The sequence below is a fragment of the Myotis yumanensis genome, unplaced genomic scaffold (assembly GCF_028538775.1).
Source record: "Myotis yumanensis isolate MYYU_CA2020_CCGP unplaced genomic scaffold, mMyoYum1.0.hap1 SCAF_2, whole genome shotgun sequence".
In the NCBI taxonomy this organism is placed as follows: domain Eukaryota; kingdom Metazoa; phylum Chordata; class Mammalia; order Chiroptera; family Vespertilionidae; genus Myotis; species Myotis yumanensis.
The window spans coordinates 20,256,066-20,278,679 of record NW_027223753.1 but is presented as its reverse complement, the minus strand read 5'-3'; the positions used below and the strand labels follow the sequence as shown (position 1 = coordinate 20,278,679).

Sequence of the window (22,614 nt, the reverse complement as noted above, 5' to 3'; positions counted from 1 at the left end):
TGGGGATGGGGACGGACCCCCTGGGTGTCCGCGGAGGGTCGAGAGCTGGGCTTCAAGATGGAGGGAGGAGGCCGGCTCTCGCTCCTACGGGCCCGGCCTTGGGCGAGTCACTAGCCGCCTCTGTCTCCGTCTGCTCACCTGTGGCTGCCAGTGTGCAATGAAATGACGCTCAGAGACAAGTTATTGATAACTGGTCATTGTTAATATCGCAGCCCATTTGATTATTATCAGAAGTGTGAGCCCTCAGATGGGAAGGCCTTCAGGTGGCTGCAGCTCAACCCTGTCTGGCCGCAGGCCTGTCCCCCTCACCGGGGGCTGACACCACCGGCCTCCCGGCCTCCGGAGCGGGCAGGCCTGGCGGGCACCTGGAAGGGAGGCCCTCCACCATGAAACCTCTTCTCTCTCCTCACAGGGCCCGCACGCTGCTTTCGGCCCCTCTAGGGGGACAGGCATGTCTCATCAAGGGGCTGCCAAGGGCCCCCGCCCAGAGGGGCCCGTTCTCAGTCCCCGGCGCAGCTGCGGGCTTTTCCAGAAGGACGTGGAGGAAGCCAGCTCCGTGGCGGGCCTGGCACCACACCTGCGGGGGGCGAGCCCGGGGGCCCGCGTCTCGGCTGGCAGAAGGAGGCGGGCGCTCGGGGAAGAGGCCCATCGAGGTGCCAGCCCCCCGGCCGAGGGTGCGCCGAGGGCCGGCGCGAAGGCCAAGGCCGACTTGGTGGTCCTGGAGCTGCCAGTTGCGAGACAGAGCCAGGACCCGGTGCCTGGTCCCAGGCTCCACGCCCAGCTGCCCACAGCGCCCGCTCAGGGACGGCCCCCGGCCTCGAAGAGGCTCCAGCTTTCTCTGCACAGCATCTTAGATGAAGACTGGGCCAGGAATCTTTGTAGCGTGTCTGTGGGTCTCCCAGAGAGAGCCCTGGTGGGCAGGGAGAGGCCAGCAGAGGCGGAGAAGGCGAGCTGCCCCAGGCCCAGAGAGGCTGGAGAAGGTGGGAGTTCTCCAGGGTGTGATGGGAGAAGCCCCAGCCTCAGTAAAGAGGAACCCCCGACGCGGGCACTGCCCCCCTCACTAGGCTCAGCCCCTGTTCGGGCGAGAAAGAAAAGCAGGGAGTGTGAGACCTGCTCAGAGGATGGGGAGGGGGCTGGTCAGAGGCCTGGTGGGGACAACCCCCAGTGGGTGGGAGACCCCCCACAAGGAGCTGACTTGGGGTCCTTGGGAGGCCCCTGCAGTCCGCTTCTTCCCAAGGACACTGGGTCTGGGCCAAGAGATTCAGATGGAAGTTGTGTGGGATGTGCCTCAGGGACTAAGTTCCGATATTCGCCCGATGCGGAGGGTGGGGCCCAACCAGGCAGCCCCTACGACCCTGTCCAGTTCCCACTGCCCAATGCCGGCCTGTCCCTCAGGCCAGCTGCCCAGGGTCCGCCCCAGAGCCCCGCACTGTGCCCGGGAGTGTCTGAGAAGGCGTCCACAGGGCAGTGGGCAGCTGAGCAGGTCTTTGTGGGGGCTGGCGGTGAGGATGGCCCTGCTGCCTCACACAGCCAGGAGGAGCTGGAGGTCAAGGCTTGGCCAGTGTCCACGGGGAGGCCCGGGCAAGGACTCCCTGCTCTCACTGACACCCCTGACAACTCCCCAGAGTCTGCAGCCAGCAAAGCCCGCTCAGGTCCATTCATGGGGCAGAGAAGATCCAAGTGTGCTAAGTTGGGGAGGGGCCCAGTGCCCCCTGCCGAGGACCGGGGCACAGACAGAAGCTCCGACAACTTCAGCCGGGACCCGCCAGCAGCATCCCGCCCAGGAGGCTTCCCCAAACTGGTAAGTTGAGCCTGAGAGGTGGGCATAGGAAGGGCCAGGCCAGTCTCTCAATGCCATGCTTGGTGGTGGAATTTAATAGAGCTGAGCTGGATGGACCCTTAATGACCTTTGTCCCACATGCCCATTTTACACCTGACTAAACTAAGGCCCACCAAGTCAGGAGACTAAAAGTAAACTACACTTGCTGACATCTCGTCAGTGGTCAGTATCTTTTGGAGTTGGTAAGTCCTGGGTTCAAATTTTGCCTCTGCCCACCTCCTAGCTGAGTGACGTTGGAATATTTTTTAATCTCTCCGTGTCTTCATCTGCAAAAAGGAAATACTAATTTCAATTTAATGGACTAAGTGAGATGATGGCATAAAACAATGTGCCTGTCACAGCAGATGGCACAAGGCAAATTACTTCATTTATGTCAAATTGGCTTTTGCTTTGGTGTCAGCAATTGCCGTATAAAGTGGGCACTGGCTCCTTGTTTCCAGGTGGGGAAACTGAGGCTCAGAGAAGTTCACACACTTCTCCAAGCTCACACACAGCGAGGGAGTCAGTGCCTATCCATGTTCCCTGTATTGTTCTTTTACTTGTAATAATCGTCGTTTTATTAAGAATCATAGCGACCATGTTTACACAGCAAAGGCAGGAGACGGCACTCCCTGCTTTTGGCGTATGCTTCTCCCATAGTTGATTTTTATCCCACTCGTCCCACATCTGGTAAATGACGGAGCCAGGATGCAAACATAGGCCGTCTGTCCTGAGAGCTCGCGGCACGGCCTGCTGGTGCATCTTCCCTGCTGGGGAGGGGTGCCACTGGGCAACATTACTGCCGTCACGATCAGTAATAGTACCTAGCCTGCCTACTGTGTGCTAAGCGCTGTTCCAAGCACTTGATCTTCAATTTTCCTAACCACCCTATGAAGTAGATGCCATTGATATAAACCCATTTTACTGATGTGGACACTGAGGCTCAGAAAGGTGAGATGGCTCGTTCAAGGTCAAACAGCATATTAGTAGCACTGGCATAGGAAGCAGCGAGCTGCCTGTGTGATTTACCCCCACCTGGTGCTGTAATTACACGAGAAGGCGGTTACATTGTCTTTGCAAGCATCACTCAAACACATTAGTTTTTAATAAAAAGGAATGTGTGTTTATCATAGAAAAGAAAGAAAAAATAAAAATTCCCATAATGTCAACATTCAGGGCTATTTCCTGGTGACATTTTGGTATATGTCCTCTTTCCCATCTTTTTCCTATGCGTATATATCTTTTCTTTGCCTAGAAATGGGATCACGTGTGCCAAATTTTTTATAACTTGATTTTTGGTATTTACCCCCCCCCCCCCCCCAATTAATTAATTGTTAGCACAGAACAAGGAAATCCCTTTGAACACCGCCCGGCCCCTTGCCTTTCGTGGAGATAGCCATGTTTACAGTCTCTCCTGCCTGCTCTCTATGAACTCTATACATATGTGAACACCTACACCTTGTGCCTTCCTGTCTGTAAGGAGGCTCATCCTGCCCCTCATTGTTCCAGGACCTGTACTCGGCTTACTTTTCACGCGCTGTAGCATTTGAAGATCTTTCCAAGTTGGTGCCTATTGTTTGGCGAATCCCCGAGCCTGCATCACACACTTGTCACAGGCCCTGCTAGGACCGGAGGATGGGCCGGGACTTCCTTTTCTCATTTCCTACCTCTGCAGTGTGGCTCAGAGCACGAGGCCTGGAGGCCACCAGCCAGGCATTGGGTCCTGGCTTTGCCCCTATCGGAGTGACCCAGGCAAGCGAATTCACCTCCGGGACATCTCCGAGGGTGGAGGCTCGGAGCATGAGATGGCGTGTGCTTGGCATTTAGCAAGGTGCCCGGTGCGAGGACGATATTCAGAAACGTTACCTGCTATTGACACACAGGTCCGTCCTGCTCTGAGTCACGCTGGGGTGAACATCACTGCGCATCTGGCTCCTCCCCATGTCACATTAGTTATCGGGGCCAGGTGCCCAGCATGGGGATTCCTGGGCCCACAGCGTTCTGAGGGGCTAGTCTGAGGTGGGTGGCGGAGCCAGGTGCCCACCCGCCTCGCCTGGAAGGCGCCCACGGCTGCTCTCGCCTCCAGGCCCTGTCCTTGACTCTGCAGCCCAGCCCAGCATCCCACAGCTTCCCAAATAACCCGTTGTCATGGCAACTGGTGGCAGCTGCAGGAGAATGGAGTCTGGGCATGACAGGGACGGGCAGGTGGTTGAGGACAGGGCTGAGCGGGGCGTGGGCAGAGTGCCCAGCTGGTCCGGAGCCCCTCTTTGGGCCCTCGCACCTTCTCCGGGGGGCAGCCTGGCTTGTGCCGGGGCAGACAGATGGGTTCAAGGTCAAGCTCTGTTTCTTACTTCGGATGAGAGATGTCTCTCGTCTGAATCTTAGTTTCTTCCTCTACAAAATCGGGGAGTCAGCTGGGCCCCAGAACTGCTGGGAATCTGGGTGTGAGGTTGGTCGTGGGGAATTCCTCTGGCTTGAAGTAGAGACTCTTGGAGGGGCGGGGAAGGGGGTGGAGACGCCATTTTCTTCTCTGTCCTGAGCCCTGCAGTGGTCAGTGAGGTCTGGAGCTGCTCTGTGGAAGGCAGGGGACGTGGGGAGGGCAGCTCTGCCCACCACAGCCAGGGAGGCACAGAGCTGCTCGGCCCCACCCAGGTTCCCCGCCTCGGGGGTCCTGTGTAGCTGCAAAGTGTCAGAAGACGTGTGAGGGAGGACTGTGTCTTCCCAACAGATGGACAACCTAAGAATAGCTCCTTTCTTTGAGTTCTTATTGTATACAAGGAGCTTCACATATATCATCGTCTCATACTTAGTCCTCACCATAGCATTAGAAGTCAGTGTTCGTACCTCTGCTTTGCCAAATAAGAAATCTTGGATTCAGAGAAGGCATGTGGCCCACTCAGGGTCACACAGCACGTGAGCGGCGTGGCCGGGATTTAAATCCAGGCCTGCAAGACTCCAGAGTCCACGCTCTGAGCCAGGCTGCCAAAGGCCTGGCTCAGGGTTTGGGTTTGTATGGGACTTTATTATAATTTCTTCAACAAGCAGCAAGTGGGAGATACATCACCAGAGAGTCAAGATACAGACTCGAGTCCAGCAGACCCTGGGTACCTAGAGGGCAATTGAGTCTTTCCTGGGAAGGGGTGGGGTAGGAGGGTTTTCAGGGAGGGTAGGGCAGAGGAGGGGCTGTCTGAGCTGGGCCTGGGCAAAGGAAGCAGGTGTTCAGCAGGTAGACAAGGTAGGAAGGGTGTACCGAGCACGTGCAAAGGTCTAGCAGCGGTTCTCAACCTGTGGGTCGCGACCATTGGAAAACACATATAGCATATCAGATATTTACATTCCGATTCATAACAGTAGCAACATTACAGTTATGAAGTAGCAACGAAAATAATTTTATGGTTGGGGGTCACCACAACATGAGGAACTGTATTAAAGGGTCTTGGCATTAGGAAGGTTGAGAACCACTGGTAGAGGCAGGAGGCAGGTTGGAGCCTTATGTAGTCAGGTCTTTGCTTCTGTTATTTTTAAATCCTCACCTGAGGATATGTTTATAGAGAAGAGAAGAGAGAGAGAGAAAGAAACATCCATTGGTCAGTTGCCTCCCATGCTGCCCCGACTGGGGATTGAACCCGAAACCTAGGTACATATGCCCTGACCTGGAATTGAACCTGCAACCTTTTGGTATATGGCACAACGCTCCAACCAACTGAGCCAGCCAGGGCACTTCTAGTTATTTTTTGCCTGTTTTATCTGATATTAATATAGCTACAAACCTGTATTTGGTTGGTAATTGCCTGTTCACATATTATTCCATTTTTTCCTCCCAATCTTTTGCATTGCTATATTTTGGAAATGGGTCTTCTGAACATCTTATAATTGGGCTTTCTTTGTTAAAGGTTTGATAATTATTTTTATTTGTCTGAAGTATTTGTCCATTTACATTTGTTGTATTTACTGATTTATTTGAATCTAATCCTACTGTCTTAGTTTGTGTTTTACATATATCCTGCATTTTCTATACTTTCCCCCTTTTATTGCCTCCTTTTAGATTGATTTTTTCTTATTCTTTTTCTGTCTCTCTAGAAGATTGGAAGTTTTCTGTGCCCTGTTTATATTCTTTTGGTGGCTATTTTAGAAATTTTAACATGAATACCTCACTTACCAAAGTATAAAGGTAGTTACATCTTTACCTTCCTCTGAAATTATATAAGGATCTTGGGATGCTTTAATTCCAAGCATGAACCTTCCCCCCATTTTTCTTTTAATCCTCGCTTGAGGATATTTTCCTTTTGATTTTAAAGAGTGGAAGAGAGAGGGTAAGACAGAGAGAAATATCGATGTGAGAGAAACACATCGATCGGTTGCCTCCTGGACATGCCCTGACCAGGGCCTGGGCCAGGGAGGAGCCTGCAACCAAGGTCCATGCCCTTGACCGGAATCAAACCTGGGACCCTTTGGTCCACAGACCGACGCTCTATCCACTGAGCCAAACCGGCCAGGACGAACCTTCCCAATTTATGTGCTGTTGTTATCCAGTGAGTTGGTCCTAAGTTATTTTTTTTAATCCCACAAACTACACATTGTTATTATAGTATCATAAGTCAATGTAGGTTTAGATTTAACAACATATTTATCATTTTCTTTGCTCAAGATTTCTCCTTGCATCTCAGCGTTTCTACCTGGGATCATTTTTCCTTTCTTCTGCCTCAAGTTCATCCTTTAACATTTTGGTTATTGAAAAAAAATTAAATTATCAAGGAAAACAATAACTCGCTTTTCTCTACGGTGTTTTTATTTTATCCTCATTCTCAGAAAAGATTTTGTCTGGGTCCACAATTGATAGTTATTTTCTTTAAGCTCATTGAAACTATCATTCTGCTGTGTTTTGCCTTCCACATTACTATCGAGAAGTTAGCTGTTCGTCTAATTGTCATTCTGTGGTAAGTAAGAGGTCTTCTGGTGAGAGGCATTGTAGAGGAGCGGTTACAGGCGTGGCCCCTGGAATCGGACTGCCTGGATTTAAGTCCCGGCTCTGTGGTTTACTAGCTGTGTGACTGACCAACCTCTCTGTGCTTCAGTTTTCTCTTCTGTAAAATGGGATCAATAATAGTACCAGTGTTCCGCTCATAGGCTGTGGTGAGGATTGAGTGAACTAACATGTACAGCATGCAGAACAGTTATAGTGCCTTTTCAGTGTTATTTACGTATTAGCGGTTATTTTTCTTTCTTGATGCTTCAGGATCTCCTTATCGTTGGTGTTGAACAGTTTCATTATGATTTGTCCAGGTGTGGATTTGCTTTCACTTATCCAGTTTGAAATTCACTGAGCTTTTTGAATCTGTGAATTGTTGTCTTTGATCAATTCAGGAAAATTCTTAGCCATAGATCTTCAAATAGTATCTCTGCCCCATTCTCTCTCCTCTCTCCTGGGACTTTAGGTTAATTAGTCCTTTTCACTCTATCTCTAGTGTCTCTTTGACTGTGTCTCACCGTCTTTGTGCTATGAATAGTCTCAGTAACTTATTAAATCTATCTTCCAGTTCACTAACTTATTTCTGTTGTGTGAATATGCTATCAAACCTATATATTGCGTTTTTCATTTTAATTATTATCATATTTTTCATTCCCCAAATTTGTGTTTGGTTCCCAACCAAATCTGCTGGATCATTTTTTAAATTCCTCACCCAAGGATATATTTATCAATTTTAGAGAGAGCGGAAGGGAGAGAGAAGCATAGATTGGTCGCTTCCTGTATACACCCTGACTGGCATTCGAACTCATAACCTACGTATGTGCTCTGACCAGGAATTGAACCTGCAACCTTTCAGTGTACGGCATGACACTCCAACCAGCTGAGCCACACCAGTCACGGCATGCTTGATCATTTGAAAAATTTATATATCTTTTGCCTTTCGCCTTTTTTTTTGGTTATGTTCGACTCCTTTTATTTTGTTAAGCATGTTATATATATATGTATTTTGCATTTTGGTCTGATAAATCCAGTTCCTAAAGTCTTTGCTGGTCTGATTGCTGTGTTGTTTGGAGCCTCCTAATGCTGCAATGCGGACCCTGAGATGGGGCCTGCCGAAAGGTTTTAAATTGTGAAGGGCTGTCCTTAATATCTTTCCTGCTTTCCGTCCCAGATGTCCCGTTTTCTCCCCCCACCCCCCTTCTCAGTTTATTTTTTTAAAAGGCTGATTCATTCCCATGGTTAAAAAAGAAAAAGTGAAAAGTTTCCTTCCCAGCTCCCAGTCCCTTTCCTATTGGCAGCCTCGTTTATTAGGTTCTGGTGGATACTTCCAGCGATATTTTATGCAGAGTCAAGCAAATACAAATTTAAAAGTCTTTTTCTCTCTTTTTAGTGCAATGGTAGCACACGACACACATTGTCCTGAACTTGTGTTTCAGTAAAAAAAAAAAAATGTTTCCAGTTATAAAAGAAATACGTGCTCATTTTAAGGAACATAAATGCCCAAGTGCCTATATGTGGAAAGCAAACCCCCAACCCTGCAATTTCATTCCCTAGAGATAACCTCTATTATGCAACTATAACTATGTATTTACATAAATGGGCTTATGCAACAGATACTATTCTGTCAGCTATTCTTATTCTCCTAATAGTACAGCATGACATCTTACCGTATCAGTCAGTGCTGCTGCATAACTCAGCAGCTTGGTGCCTGGGCTTTGAGGCAGACAGAACTAAGTTCTGATCCTAGCTCCACTGCTTAGGAGCTACGGGACTTTTCAGATCCTCTCTGAGCCTCAGTTTCCTAATCTGTAAAATTGGGATAGAAATAGTACACACCTCATAGTGTTGTTCTGAGACCTTCATAAGATTACATGTGATGTGCTTCCTCCAGGGCCAGCTACCTTCTAAGCACCTGATGAATAGTAGTTTATATTATGACTCACCTTTTTTAAAAAAAAAAAAAATATTTATTGATGTCAGAGAGGAAGAGAGAGATAGAAACATCAGTGAAGAATCATTGATTGGCTGCCTCCTGCACCCAATTGGGGATGAGCCTGCAACCCAGGCATGTGCCCTTGACTGGAATTGAACCTGAGACCCTTTAGTCTGCAGGCCGATGCTCTATCCACTGAGCCAAATCAGCTAAGGATATGACTCACCCCTTTTAATGGCCACATAGACTCCATAGTATGACATGTCACTTTTTATTACCCATCCCCCCTTTTTAAATTTATTGATTATTTTTTAAAATCCTCACCTGAGGATATTTTTTTATTGATTTCTAGAGAGAATAGAAAGGATGGGGGGGGGGTAGGGAAGAAAGGGAGGGATGGAGGGGGAGGGAGAGAGCGAGAGGGAGAGAAACATCGCTGTGAAAGAGACACATTGATTGGTCGCCTCCTGTACATGCCCAACCAGGATTGGGGAGTGAACCCGAAACCCAGGTATGTGCCCTTAACCAGGAATCAACCCTGAGACCTCAGGTGCTCGGGCTGACGCTCTAACCACTGAGAACACCGGCCAGGGCTTAACCATTCCTCTTTGATGAACATTAGATTGTACTCAATTTTTTTGGGTTATAAATACCAATGCAGCGAACACTGAACGTACATCTCTCACCTCTGTGGGTCCCTAGATCCTCAGCATTCTAATCTCTGCGTCCTTTTTCTCTTCAAGGAGGAGATGAAGATGCCCCGAGGGGTGAAGCGTGTGTGCTACGTAGGTCTTTACTTTTCATTACAGCCCTTCCTCCTCCCTCTCCCCAGGTCTGGTGGGATGGGGGCTCCTCCAATTAGCGGCAACCCCAGCCCCCTGGCCTGCCCCCCGCCCCCCACACACACCAGAGCCCCCTAGTGCTCCCCTCCCTGTGATGCTGAATCTCAGACTTCCGCCTTCCCCCAGACCTTGGAACCTGACCATTCATGGTCATTTATTCAAGGATTACTTTTCAGACCCATTTGCTTTCAAAACAATTCCCCATAGTTTGCAATAAAGCAAATGAATCAAAACACACTTAAAGCAGGATTGGAGCCTAAAGATAGCAAGAAAAAAGGGAAGGAGGAAGGGAAATCTTGTTACAACCACCACCCCCCGCCTCCCCCGCAATCTTGAGCTTGTGGCAACCATAGCGAACAGGAGAGCAGGACAGATGCTTAGCTCATTAGAAGACCAGGACCCCACTCTGACCTCCACATCCCCCCCGATGAGATGTGTCTAGAATCAGGAGGGCGAGAAGGGTTCAATCAGCTCTGAATGTGTCTGGGCGTGAGCGGGGAAGATGAGAGAGAGGTCGAAAAGAAGATGGGCTCCTCTCCTGTGACACAGGCCAGACAGTTAGCAAGCCGCGATTGACCCTACTGTGTGCGAGGCCTTTAGTAGGCCTCGGGAATACGGTGTTCTCTGTCCTCATGGAGCTTAGAGTGCAGTCGGGTGGGGGTGGGGGGACATAAGCACTTTGAGGTGAGCTCCGCCCGCATGGCTCTTCTCCCCCTGCAGCTGGATTCCGGGGCGGTGATCCACCTCCTGGGGGCCATCAGCCATGGGCAGGCAGGGGGCGCGCGGCCGCTGAAGCTGGAGGCCCTGGAGAACATGATGGAGGTCAGCGCAGCCTCGCCTGCCCAGAGGCCCAGGAGGAAGATAAGGCGCCAGGCCCACAGCCCCACGTGGTGCCAGGTACAGAACATGCGCCTTTTAGTTTCATGAATGGAATGTGGTTCTTCACTTAGGCGGTGTCTCTCAATCCTGTTGAGAGAGACACCCTCACACTGACTCTCAGAGTGGCCACTGCAGCCCAGAGAGATGCTGTTGCTCCCGGTCACCCAGCAAGCAGTGGCCAGAGGGTTAGGCCGCCACCTGGCCCGCGCCGGGGTCTGCGTGCTCCTTGCTCCTGGCCACCCCAAGTTCTTCCGGTTGCCTCCCTCAGGAGGGACAGAGTGGGGCTCTGGTGGCGTCGCTGACCCCTTCCGCCGTCTGGGAGTGGCTCCCTGGCCCTCAGGGACCCCACTCCTCCTCCACACACTCTTTCTCCTGCAGGAGGGGCTTCCTGTTCAGGAGGCCCGTGCAGAGTGGCCAGGGGTGAGTGCGTCCACCCCGTCACACGGCCTCCTTCAGGGAGAATGCGGGAGAGGGGGTGTGGCTGGGGGAAGCTGTGTCCCTGCGGGGCCGCGGGCTGGACCCCGCCACCTGGCCTCAGCTCCTCCCCTCCCCCACAGTCCAGTCCAGTGGAGTCTGAAGAGGAGGAGCCCGAGGACCAGGACTGGGAAGAGGACGCAGGTGAGGGGCCGCCTGCCTTCCGAGGACGGGTGGGGACTGAAGGGGGCTCGTGCCCAGCAGTCCCTGGGAGACAGGATGTCTTTTCTCCCCTCACCCCCCAGGCAGCTCCTAGTCCTTCCCCAAAGAGGTAGGGGCTGATGGCTGCCTGGGCTCAGCTCTCAGGCAGATGGGGGTGGGACAGGGTCCCTGAGACGCGGAGCCTTCCTTTCCCTGCCTAAGCCCCTCAGCACGGAGTCACTTCCTCCCCTTGCCCCCGAGCATCCCCCGGGGAACCCTGATCCTTTTTCTCCACAGCTCAGCTCCAGCTCCAAAAGGACATTGGGGTGCGGCACACTGTGGTCCGTGTCATGCGGAAGGTGCTGTGGAGTCGGTGAGGCCTTGCTCTCCACTTCCCTGACCCCTGACGGCTACCACCACCTCCCTGGGCCATGCCGTGTTCTGAGGCAGGGGTGGGGAACCTTCTTTCTCCAAGGGCCATGTGGATATTTATAACATCACTCGCGGGCCATACAAAATTATACTTAACAATTAGCCTGCTATAAAAAAAATAGCCTGCTATAAAAAAATAGCCTGCTATAGTTGGCCAGACATTTAATTAACTCACCCCAGTGCCTTGGCAGGGCCAGACCAAATGGTTTCGCAGGTCTCATACGGCCGGAGGGCAGGGTGTTTCCCACCCGTCTTCCAAGGGCTTCTGTGTGTATGAGAACCCATTTTGTAGCCGTGAGGTCACTTGCCCACACAAAGAGTGAGAAGAGAGACGAACTTGACCCTGGGCCTCTGTGGCTTCAAGGCTGCGCTTTTCCATTAAGCCCCTGTGGCTCAGGGTCTGCTCAGGTCCCAGCAACCCTTGCCAGTTTGGCTCAGTGGATAGAGCGTCAGCCTGTGAACTCAAGGGTCCCGGGTTCGATTCCAGTCAAGGGCATATGCCCGCGTTGCAGGCTCAATCCCTAGTAGGGGGCCTGCAGGAGGCAGCCAATCAATGATTCTCTCTCATTGATGTTTCTATCTCCCTCTCCCTTCCTCTCTGATAGCACAAAACTAAACTAAAAAAAATAAAAAATAAAAAGCCACCCAGCAAATCAATGGCAGATTCAAGGTTTCACCCACGGCCAGGGCTCCGTCCTCTGCCTTGGCTGATGCCTTACCCTCCCCGAGGCTGCCTCCCCTTATACTCTCCCCAGTCCCACTGGCCAGGGCTAGAGCCTGAGCTGAGCAGTCAGATTTTGCTTTGCCACTAAACATGTGGCCTCGGGCAAGCCCCTTACCTCCCCTGGGCCGCAGTCACCCCTTCTGTAAATGGAGACCGATAACACTTGTTCCTCAGAGAGCTGGGGTGAGAATAAATGGGTCCATGTAGGAGAATGCCCAGAGTTGGCCCAGATCCTGCCTCCCACCGTATCTCTCTCTGCCGGCCGAGGGCCGGGTCAGCTCACAGCTCAGGGCCGTGTCCCCCACAGCCTCCGGGAGGTCCCAGACGTGGCGCTGAGTAAGGAGGTGGTAGAGGGCATCGCCGCTGGCATCGAGGCAGCCCTCTTCGACCTGACACAAGCCACCAACTGCCGCTACAAGACCAAGTACCGCAGCCTGCTGTTCAACCTGCGCGACCCCAGGAACCCCGTGAGCGAGCGGGACCGGGGGCTGGGCCGGCCCCTCCGCGGCACAAGCCCGGCCTCTGAGCGGGTGGGGCTCTGAGTGGTGTGGTGCAGCCCCTGCCCCTGCCCTGCCCTGCAGGACCTGTTTCTCAAAGTGGTTCATGGAGATGTCACCCCCCACGGCCTGGTGCGGATGAACTCAATCCAGCTGGCCCCCCAAGAGCTGGCCCGCTGGCGGGACCAGGAGGAGAAAAGGGTGAGGTTTGGGGTCAGGTCAGGACAGGTGACAGGATGGGGGGTGGTGTGGAGGGGTGACCCGAGTGTGGAGCAGGGAGAGAGAGACAGAGCAGAGGGAGGAGGAAGGTGGTGAGACACGGGGAACACAAAGTAGAGAGAAACATAGAAACGAGGAAACGAAAAGAGAGAGCAGGCAGACGGAGAGAGCCAGAGAGACTCCACCCAAAAAATTAGGAAAAGCGGCAGAGAGGAAAGGGGTTAGGGATGGAGAGCTTGGTAGAGGAGCGACACCCCGAGAGGTGTTGCCTTCCACTTGCTTTTCTGTGAAGCTGGGCTTCGGAGGGGAGCAGGGCTTGGGGATGATGGTCCAGACTCTAGAGTTCATGATTGACATCTGCCATCCATGGGGAGTCGACCCCTGGGGTGCCACTGTTCCCACTCCTGGTGCCCCAGACTGGGTGAGAGACCCCCTGTCCCCACACTTCACAGTTATAGCCCCATATACCCTGTGTCCATGGTCTCCCCTCCCTGGGAACTGTTCAGGGGCAGGGAAGGTGTGGACACCGAGCTGGCCTAGGGGATTTGTGTAGCGGCTTTTGTGGCCCAGTGAGAGAGGGAAGGACTGATCTAGGGAGCGGGGCCATGGGATGGGGTGGGTGCGAAGGCTCCCGTCCTGTTAGACACTGATTAGCATGAATAACTAGAATCCACTAGGTGAATCTGTGCACGACAGACTGCACTTCTGTCCAGGCCCTATGGGGACCAGGGCACGGGACCAGCTGCACAATCGGTGGGGCCAGTGCTGAATGAAAATGCGGGGCCCTTTGTTCAACAACGATTAAGAATTTCAAGATGACAACGGCATTAAGCATGGGGCCCGTCTAAGCACTGAGCCTGCGCAGCTGCCCCAGAGCCTCGCGCACGGATCCCGCACTGCCAGGGCGGACGGGGCCTCGGCCCTCCGGGCTGGCTAGGAAGGGAGGGACAGGCTTTCAGGAAACATTTCAGATAGGATGGCATTGATCAATACTAAGAATCCCAAGTAGCCTTTACTATGAGCCAGGCTCTGGCGAAGCACTCTACGTATGCTGTTTAATATAATGCTCTTAGTTTAATCCCCGGAGAAGAGAAAAAATGAGGCTTAGAGCAGTAAAGCGCTTGCCCAAGGCCACTACCTTGTGGGTCTCTTATATTAATGGCCCAGCTGGCATCGCAGAGCCTGCGCGCCTCCCAGGACGGATGGTGGGGTGCACTCAGGAGCAGAACTGGCTGTGCTGGTGCAGGCGAAGTTCAAGGCGTGCTGAGGAGCAGGGCTTGTGCTGGAGGGTGGATGAGTGGTCTGTGGAGAGGTAGGGCTGGGGTGGAGGGCTTTCTGGGTGAGGGGAATGGCAAGAGCAAAAGTGCGGGGAGGGAAAAGGCCGGCATGGAAAGGACCACAGGCAAGGGGCCTCGAGGGAAGACAGTGAGCACTGGGGTTCTTGGGGCCAGAGACCCTCCTGAATCCGGCTGAGCGAGGGCTGCTCCACCCACAGGGCCTGGAGATCATTGAGCAGCAACAGAAGGAGCTGTGCATCCTTCCGACCTCCAAACTGACCCACAAGGGTGAAGTCGAGATCCTGCGGGACACGGACCAGATGCTCACCCTGGAGGACCTGGTGGTAAGTGGAACCTGACCTGGTGCTGGGCAGGGCCTGTGCCCCTTACCTCGCCAGCTGTGTGGCCTTGGGCACATCACCTGACCACTGTGAGGCCCACCATCTTCATTGTAAAGTGGGGTAATGATCTACCACGCAGAGTCCAGGTGAGCCTGGGGCCAGGCAGCCCCTGACCCAGGGCCTGGCAGCTCCTCAGTGCCAGTCCCTCTCCTTTTGACCTAACCCCAAGGGACCCCACGTGAGTGGTCCTATCCCCGAAGTTCCCCCCAGATTCCTGGTTGGGAAGCAGGAGGGCCACACTGTTGGAGGCAGTGTCTCTGTGTGTGTAAGGAGTAGACCTGCTCTATCTGGCAGAAGGAATTAGGGGTGCTTCAGGCGGGGAAGCAGCCAGATCCCAGGGCAGTCGGTGCAGAATATCCTCTTATCGCTGGGGATCCGCCTCATCCTCCTGTCCATCCGGCTCCCTCCTCCTGCTTGGCCCCTGCGCCTTGCACATGGCCTGACACGGCGGCTCAGCAGCCCTCCATCCCAGTCAGTGAGCCCTCCAGCTCAGCCTCCTGCAGCTGCCAGAGCTCCCCCGGGGCTCCCTCCCGTCACTCTGAGGCGCTCCGGCTCCTGTTGGGTGTTGCGTGGGTCAGATGTTCACACCAGTCTAATCAGCTGTGTCCAGGATGGAGAGTGCAGGGAAGGTCCCTGGAGTCGTGTTCACTGGGGAAATGGCAGTGAGCATGACAGACAAAGTCCCTGCTTCTCCCAGTCAACATCCAGGCCAACAACCAGAGCTGCTGCCTGTGCAGAGAGGAGCCCGCGGGGATGTGGCTGCTCTCCAACCAAAACCAATCTGTATTCCCTGAGTAGATTGAATGTAAGTGCAGGGGAGGAGCTAGGAAGACCTGGAGAGAAGAGAGGGGAAGAGTAGGGGGTGGCAGAGGAGGGGAGGGAAAGTAACACACAACAGTCTTGACTCCTTGCTGAAATGTACTCCTGGATGAGGAACCTGAAGCCATTTGCCCAGGTCACCTAGTTGGCAGAGGGGAGATGAGATTTGAAGCCAGGCTGTCTGACTCCAGAGCCTGGGCCTTGGCACTATTCTGGAGATGGTTTTTAGGGCAAAAGTAGAGGTTAAAATCTTTTTTTTCTTCATTTCAGAGATGGAGGGAGGGAGAGAGAGAGAAGCTGATCAATGATGAGAGAGAATCATTGATCGGCTGTCTTCTGCCCGCCCTACACTGGGGATGGAGCCCACAACCCGGGCATGTGCCCGGACTGGGAATTGAACCGTGACCCCTGGTTCACAGGTCGACATACAACCACTGAGCCATGCCAGCCGGGCAAGGTTAAAATCTTCTTGAATCTTCCTAAGACAGTGTTTAATTTGTGTTTAAAGCTGCTTCTATTACGACGAAGAAAGGCGATTTGGCCATGGGAATCAAGTCTTAAAAATGTTCATTCTCCCTGATTCTGTCATCAGCTTATGAGAACTTGTCCTAAGGAATAGTTGAAAGTTTAGGAAAATATTTTCTTGCACAAGGATGTCCTCAGTACCATTTGTAATAGCGAAAACCTGGGAATGACCTAATCATCTGGCCCCAGGTGATGCTTACACGGCCACACACCTCATTTGTGTAATAGCTACAGGGACCATGGAACGTGGCAGATGCCGCTGCTGTCATTCAGGGACATGACGAGGATCCAGGCAGACCTTGTGTTATTGCGCTTCTGCTTTATTGTGCTTTGCAGATACTGCATTTTTATTTTTATTTTTTACAAACTGAAGGTTGTGGCCACCCTGCATCAAGTAAGTCTATTGGCACCAGTTTTCCAACAGGCTCAGATGATGATTAGGCTTTTTTTTTTTTTTTGTAACAATGATGTTGTTGTTTTTTATTTGGGGGAGCCTAAATTTTATTTTGGTGACACCAAGATACGTGAAATATTGTCTTCCTATATTTCATACTTTGCTCTCTAAATAAAATTTTTTATTGAATTTATTGGGGTGACATTGGTAATACAATTATGTAGGTTTCAAGTGTACGATTCTATAATACATCATCATGTATACTGTATTGTGTGTTCACCACAAAATATTTTTAATTAAGGTAGGTACACTTTTTAAAAATATGTTTTCATTAATTTCAGAGAGGAAGGGAGAGGGAGAGAGAGATGTAAACATCAATGATGAGAGAGAATCATTGATTGGCTGCCTCCTGCATGCCCCCCACTGGGGAACAAGCCTGCAACCTGTTGCATATGCCCTTGACTGGGAATCAAACCCTGGACAGTCCGCAGGCTGATACTCTATCCACTGAGCCAAACCAGCTAGGGCTAGGTACACTTTTTAAAAATTTTTATTTATTGATTGATTTTAGAGAGAGAAGGGAAGAGAGAGAAACATCGATTTGTTGTTCTACTTATTTATGCATTCATTGATGGATTCTTGTATGTGCCCTGACTGGGGATTGAACTCTGGACCTTGGTGTACTGGGATGATGCTCTAACCAACTGAGCTACCCAGCCAGGGGGCACACTTTTTTTTACACATAAGGCTATTGAACACTTAATAGACTACAGAATAGTGTAAACATAACATATATGCACTGGGAAACCAGAAAAGTCATGTGACTCACTGTATTGCAATATTCGCTTTATTGTGGAACGGAACCCACAGCATCTCTGAGGTATGGTCTAAATGTTGAATATATATAGGGTGTCCCCCCAAAATGTATACACACATTAACGGCTGATAACTCACTTAATTTTCACTCCTTTTCAGGTTTAACTGATTTGAAATAATGGGTGGAGCCAGACTAAGCTTTGAACAAAGAAAATTTATCCTAAAGTGCCACTAGACGTTTTTTAATAGGGATACATAAAAGATAAAGCTTACGGCACAAAACCCGGCATCAGTCGACGAATTGAGGGCGCACAAATACCAAACGAAATGATTCTCGATGTTTGCGATTCCATTGCTTCACCTTATCGGCAGTGCCTGGACCAGAATAGTCATCAATTTGAAAACAGGCAATGACAAAACAAATTATTAATTTCTGTAGATTCTTTTAAATTTTGAAAGTGAACTGTATGTTAATAAACACTGAGTTTATAATCATTCAAAGTGTGTATACATCTTTTTGGGACATCCTGTATATGTATATTTTTAATATTCATCTGAGGATATGTTTTTAAATTGATTTTAGAGAGATGGAGGGAGGGAGAGGGGAAGAAGGGAGGGAGAGAGAAACAGGAGGGGGAGAGAGAGAGGGAAAGAGAGAGAGAGAAAGAGAAACATAGGTTGATTGCCTCTCATACACATACTGATCAGGGATGGAACCTACAACCTGGGTATGCACCCTGACCAGGAATCAAACCTGCTACCTTTTTGGTGTATGGGACAACGCTCCAACCAACTGAGCCACCCGGCCAGGACCAGGTTGAATATTTGATCCTAGCTATTTTAGTAAAAGATCCCTAAAACCTTTGTATATTAAAAAAAAAAATTATAAAGGAATACCCAGAGTACCAACAGTTGTCTCTAAGTGACAGGACAGGGGTGATTTTTTTTTCAAATTTTCTTTAACAAGTCACAGTACTTTTGTAATAAAAGAACATATTACTTGGAAGAATAAAACCACATCCCTGAGGCTATCCACTCATGGAGGGCTCCTGACTTCCCCAGCTGCCTTTCCAGGCCACCCCCTCTCCCTATGCCTCCCAGAGAACCATGGTGTCCATAGACTGCAGCCCGCTGGCCCTGCCTGCCATGTCAGAGGACTCCACAGAGCAGCAGGAGGACCCCCCAGAGCAGCAGGAGGGACCCCAGGAGCAGCAGGACCCCATGGAGCAGCAGGAGGAACCCCCGGAGCAGCAGGAGGAACCCACAGAACCGCAGGAACCCACGGAGCAGCAGGAACCCCCGGAGCAGCAGGGACCCCCGGAGCAGCAGAACCCCATGGAGAAGCAGGACCCCATGGAGCAGCAGGACCCCATGGAGGAGCAGGAGGAACCCCCGGAGCAGCAGGAGGACCCCACAGAACCGCAGGAACCCACAGAGCAGCAGGGACCCCCGGAGCAGCAGGACCCCCCGGAGCAGCAGGAGGACCCCACAGAACAGCAGGAACCCCCGGAGCAGCAGGAGGAACCCCCGGAGCAGCAGGAGGAACCCCCGGAACAGCAGGAGGACCCCACGGAGCAGCATGAGCACCACTTCTTCGACCCCAGCTGCCACATCTGCAACGGTTGTGGGAGACACAGAAAGGGCACAGAGGGGCGGGCAGGCTGGGCGGTGAGGGTCAGCAGTCATAGGGATGTGTGGCCTGGGGAGAAGGTGGCGCGGTGGGGGTGCCTGTGCCCCAGGTCACTTCAAAAATCACCCGCTTCAAACCCTGGCTCTAAAGCCCTGGCTGGCCTCAGCCTGGCTGCCTGCCCCTGTTTCAGCTCCTGCCTCTGCTGTTTGCAGACTGGAAGCCCTTGTGTGAGCTGCCAGGCTTCTCCAAAGCCAATAGGAGGGTGGAGGACAATGTCACCCAGAGAGCCCCAAGCCCAGACCCTGTGTCCTCTCCAGAGATGCCCCAGATCTCGGAGAAACCTCCCATGGAGCCCCAGGACAGGTGTGGGGCTGGGGCAGGGAGGTGGGGGAAGCCACCCCTGGGACAGCAGGCTCGGCATGGGTTTCTCTTTCTGTGTGGCCTTGGAAAAAACGTGCCTCTTCCGCGGGTCTCAGTTTCCCCATCTGTGCGGCAGAACTAATCTTCCCGACCTACTGGTTCACCCCCGCATAACGCCATGCTTGGACCAGTGTGTGACACCCGCAGTGCGGACACGGGACCTTCTTGGAAAAGTAAGGAGATGCTGGGGAAGCCCTGATGACCTTTCTCCCTGGCCCTCTCTCTCTGTCCTTCCCTCCAGGCTGCAGGTGTCTGCAGGGCCCGCAAAGCCCCCCTGGGAGGGGGCTGTGGCCATGTTCTCCATCAAGCAGTTCCGGGTCAAGGCCCAGCTGGTCTCAGGACACAGCTGTCAGCTCATCATGGTACTGCTGCCCTATTCACCAGGGTCTCCCTCACACACTGACCAGCCCAGTCAGTTACTCACACCATTCATTCATTCATTCATTCACTCATTCTAAGACTCTCTCTATGCCTGGCCCTGTGCTAGACATGGGGACAAATGAGATGCCAGCTCCACTCCTGCAGACACACATGGGTAAAGGACTCCCTGTAACCCAAGGCATTGAGCAAGAAGGACCCAGCACAGCGGTCTGTGCTTCCCTGGCCCAGAGGAGATTTTAGAAGTGATAGTTAAGTGACTAATGATCAGCAAAAATGTGGGACGAAGGCGGACGGTCAGAGGAGGGAGTGAGGGCCTTCTGAGAAGTTGTAGGAGATTGGCCAGGACAGGACGTAGGCCTCCTGGGGCAATTAGGGCTTCCTGGGCAGCTACTTGGGGTCCTGATAGACTAGTTGCTCATCTTCTTCGTCACAGGCTGTGGCTTTCAGGTGGCTGGTGTCCAGTCTGCCCTCAGTGGCTAGGAATCTTGGGGGCTGACTGGCCATGCTACCTTCCCCCAGACCCTGCCCGAGGTGATCCGCTCAGCAGGCTGCATCCCCTCCAGCACCATCTGGGACCTTCTGGCCAGCGTCTGCCCAGCCAAGGCCAAGGTAACCACCCACCCTCGCGTATTACCTCTTCCGCTAGCACCGTACCCCCAGCCCTGTGCTCCCTCTCTCTGCCTCTGGAGCAGAGACCTGGTGTACAATAGTTGGGTCGAGTTCCCACTGTGACTGCAGGCTTACAGTGTGGCCCTGGGCGAGTCCCTCTGTTTCCTTCTCCGGAAAATGGGGGTGCACTTCCTCACAGTGGGGGTGTTTGCAGGAGGGAAGGATGACTGCTCCTAAAGCTGCTGTCCTTCCTGCAACTACAGGACGCCTGTGTGGTCAGACTGTGCCCCCAGGGGGCTCGGGACACCCAGAACTGCCACCTGCTCTACTCCTACCTCAACAACAAGCAGTGCCATGGCTTGGCAGCGGTGGAACACGTGAGGGTGGTCCTGCTGCCCCTGCCTGCCTTCCAGCCCCTGCCCACCAGACTGCGCCTTCTTGGAGGCCCAGGTGAGAACACTGAGGCCCGTACCAGACCCTGCCTCCCTTCACTTGGTGACACCATGTCTCTGTGGAGACAGGCACCTCTCAGGAGGGACTCCTGAGACAGGAAAATGTGATAACAATGCCGGTAGCTCATACTTGTCTATTGTTTACTGCCTGCCAGGCAGTGTTCTAAAAGCTTACTTAAATTAATTCACTTCGTCCTCCAAATAACCCTAGAATGGTACTATTAATGTCTTCATGTCACAGACGAGCAAACGGAGGTAGGGTCACACCATCCATGTCTACCCTCAGCCAGGGGAACCCTTTCCCTCACTGAGAACCAATCTCCCAGTTACTTTCCCCAGCAGCTCCCGGGCCCCGTCTCCTTGCTGGAAAGCTCCTCTTGGGGGTCTGACCTCCAGACCTCCTGCCACAGCCAGCGTGCAGCTTCCGGAGGGCGGTGCACGCTCTCCTACCAGGCCTTGGGTCTCTCCCTGCCTCTCCCCAGGCCTGGAAGCCACTCACCCAAGCCTGCTGCTGGCTGTGCTGCTCCCCACAGCAGGGTTTCCAGACACAGCGGAATCCAGCCCCTTGCTGGAGAAGGTTCGCAAGGTGGTCTCCTTCAACAAAAAAGTGGAGATGAGATGCTACCAGCGGAAGGACAGGAGGCCAGATGTGGCCCCGAGGGGCTCCCCTCCCCCAGGGGGCAAAGGCAGCCTGGCTCCAAGGGGAAGCTGTGCTTGGCAGAAGCCCTCTAGAGGCAGGGGGAGACTGTGGGAAAAGCCTGAGACCTGGCAGGGGCCTGGGCGAGGGGAGTGGCCCACAAGACCAGGCTGGTGCCAGTCCTGGCACCCCTCTTCGGCAGTACCAGCTGGCCGGGGCCAGCACCTCCACAGGGCATCCTGTCCCCAGCAAGCCCTGCTCCAGCATCTTGAATCCCTGGTGACGATGAGCCGCCAGCTCCAAGCCTCCCTGAGATCCCCAGGCCAGGAGCTCCTTCCCCAGCCCCCTGCAGCCGGTGGAATCCTTGGACTCCTATGCCGGCCTCCAGCAGCTCCAGAGCCCCCTGGCCCAGCCCCCGACTCCTCTTTGGGCCCAACAGATGGAGCTGGCTCTGAGTGTCCTCTCCCTGGAGAGACCTGACCCTAGAAGAGGGCCTTTGACTCCCTCCCCAGTGCTGAACCCTGAGCTGTTCCAGGGAGATATGGGGGCAGAGGAAGGGGAGGGCCAGCTCAACCTACCTGCCCCTTTTGAGTTTCATGTTTTGCAAACTGTTTAGTGTTGATTTTTGGTTCAATAAAGATTTTGACGAAGTTGAGACTGCATGCATCTGCTGGCTGGGCAGGAGAGACCCTGGGCCTGGCCAGGTGTGGGCTGGGGTGGGTGTGTCCGAGATTTTGTGCACAGATGTGGTAGCAAAGCTAACGTGCTGGGATGGAGGGGCAACTTTGCCAGTTGCTTGTCTGAGGTCCTTGACTATCACTGTGTGCCAGCACACGGCTGTTGGCATGGTGGGTTCTGGAAGCATTTTGCAAGTTACCTGAACTAGGAGGGAGAACAGGTAATGGGAGAGAAGGCAGGAGTAGGGAGGGGGACAGAGAGAATTAGGCTTTTGAAGGGGCACAGGCACCTAGAGATTGCAACGGTTTTAAACATTTTCATTACCAAGAGAGAGTTGGGGTGGGGGTGGGGGTGTGGCTACCACCATAGTCCCTATGTGTCTCTGTGTGTGCCTCTGCCTGTGAGCATGTGTGTGTGTCTGTTGTCTGTTGAAGTCGGGAGATCCATAAAGGACGACTCCTCTCTGTATCTCTTGCCAGCTCCCGGGCACTGGGACTGGAGAAAGCCAAGGGTCTTGGCCTGGCAGGTGGACACTCAGGCTGGAGTTAGGGCTGGATGGTGCTGCTTTGCCTGGGGCCTGGAGTGATCTAACAGCAGCTACAATGGAAAAGCATATCAGTGGGGGCGGTCCTTGGGAGAACTGAGT

The 22,614-nt window shown here is 52.7% G+C and overlaps 2 protein-coding genes across 2 annotated transcripts; both read left to right on the top strand.

Annotated features, from left to right (window-relative positions):
* Window positions 1–451: 451 nt before the first annotated feature.
* LOC139001567 (SPOC domain-containing protein 1-like) lies at window positions 452–12,755 on the top strand. Its single transcript, XM_070403071.1, has 7 exons — window positions 452–1,801; window positions 9,465–9,506; window positions 10,284–10,460; window positions 10,821–10,922; window positions 11,000–11,060; window positions 11,355–11,430; window positions 12,521–12,755. Exons 1-7 carry the CDS (start codon window positions 452–454, stop codon window positions 12,753–12,755), a joined length of 2,043 nt encoding a protein of 680 aa, XP_070259172.1.
* Window positions 12,756–12,848: 93 nt separating this feature from the next.
* On the top strand, window positions 12,849–21,270 carry LOC139001703 (SPOC domain-containing protein 1-like). The gene is made up of 8 exons (XM_070403216.1): window positions 12,849–12,911; window positions 14,425–14,550; window positions 18,263–18,320; window positions 18,729–18,782; window positions 19,004–19,155; window positions 19,439–19,573; window positions 20,112–20,201; window positions 21,136–21,270. The coding sequence occupies exons 1-8, from the start codon at window positions 12,849–12,851 to the stop codon at window positions 21,268–21,270; spliced, it is 813 nt and encodes a 270-aa protein (XP_070259317.1).
* Window positions 21,271–22,614: the final 1,344 nt, after the last annotated feature.

Excerpts from the sequence above, each read along its gene's own strand:
- LOC139001567 (XM_070403071.1), top strand. The coding sequence starts at position 452 with ATGTCTCATCAAGGGGCTGCCAAGGGCCCCCGCCCAGAGGGGCCCGTT. Across the intron at positions 10,461-10,820 it reads ACAGCCCCACGTGGTGCCAG|GAGGGGCTTCCTGTTCAGGA; the intron begins GTACAGAACATG and ends TTTCTCCTGCAG. Across the intron at positions 11,431-12,520 it reads CGGAAGGTGCTGTGGAGTCG|CCTCCGGGAGGTCCCAGACG; the intron begins GTGAGGCCTTGC and ends TGTCCCCCACAG.
- LOC139001703 (XM_070403216.1), top strand. The coding sequence starts at position 12,849 with ATGAACTCAATCCAGCTGGCCCCCCAAGAGCTGGCCCGCTGGCGGGAC. Across the intron at positions 12,912-14,424 it reads GGGACCAGGAGGAGAAAAGG|GGCCTGGAGATCATTGAGCA; the intron begins GTGAGGTTTGGG and ends CTCCACCCACAG. Across the intron at positions 20,202-21,135 it reads TCTGCCCAGCCAAGGCCAAG|GCCTGGAAGCCACTCACCCA; the intron begins GTAACCACCCAC and ends GCCTCTCCCCAG.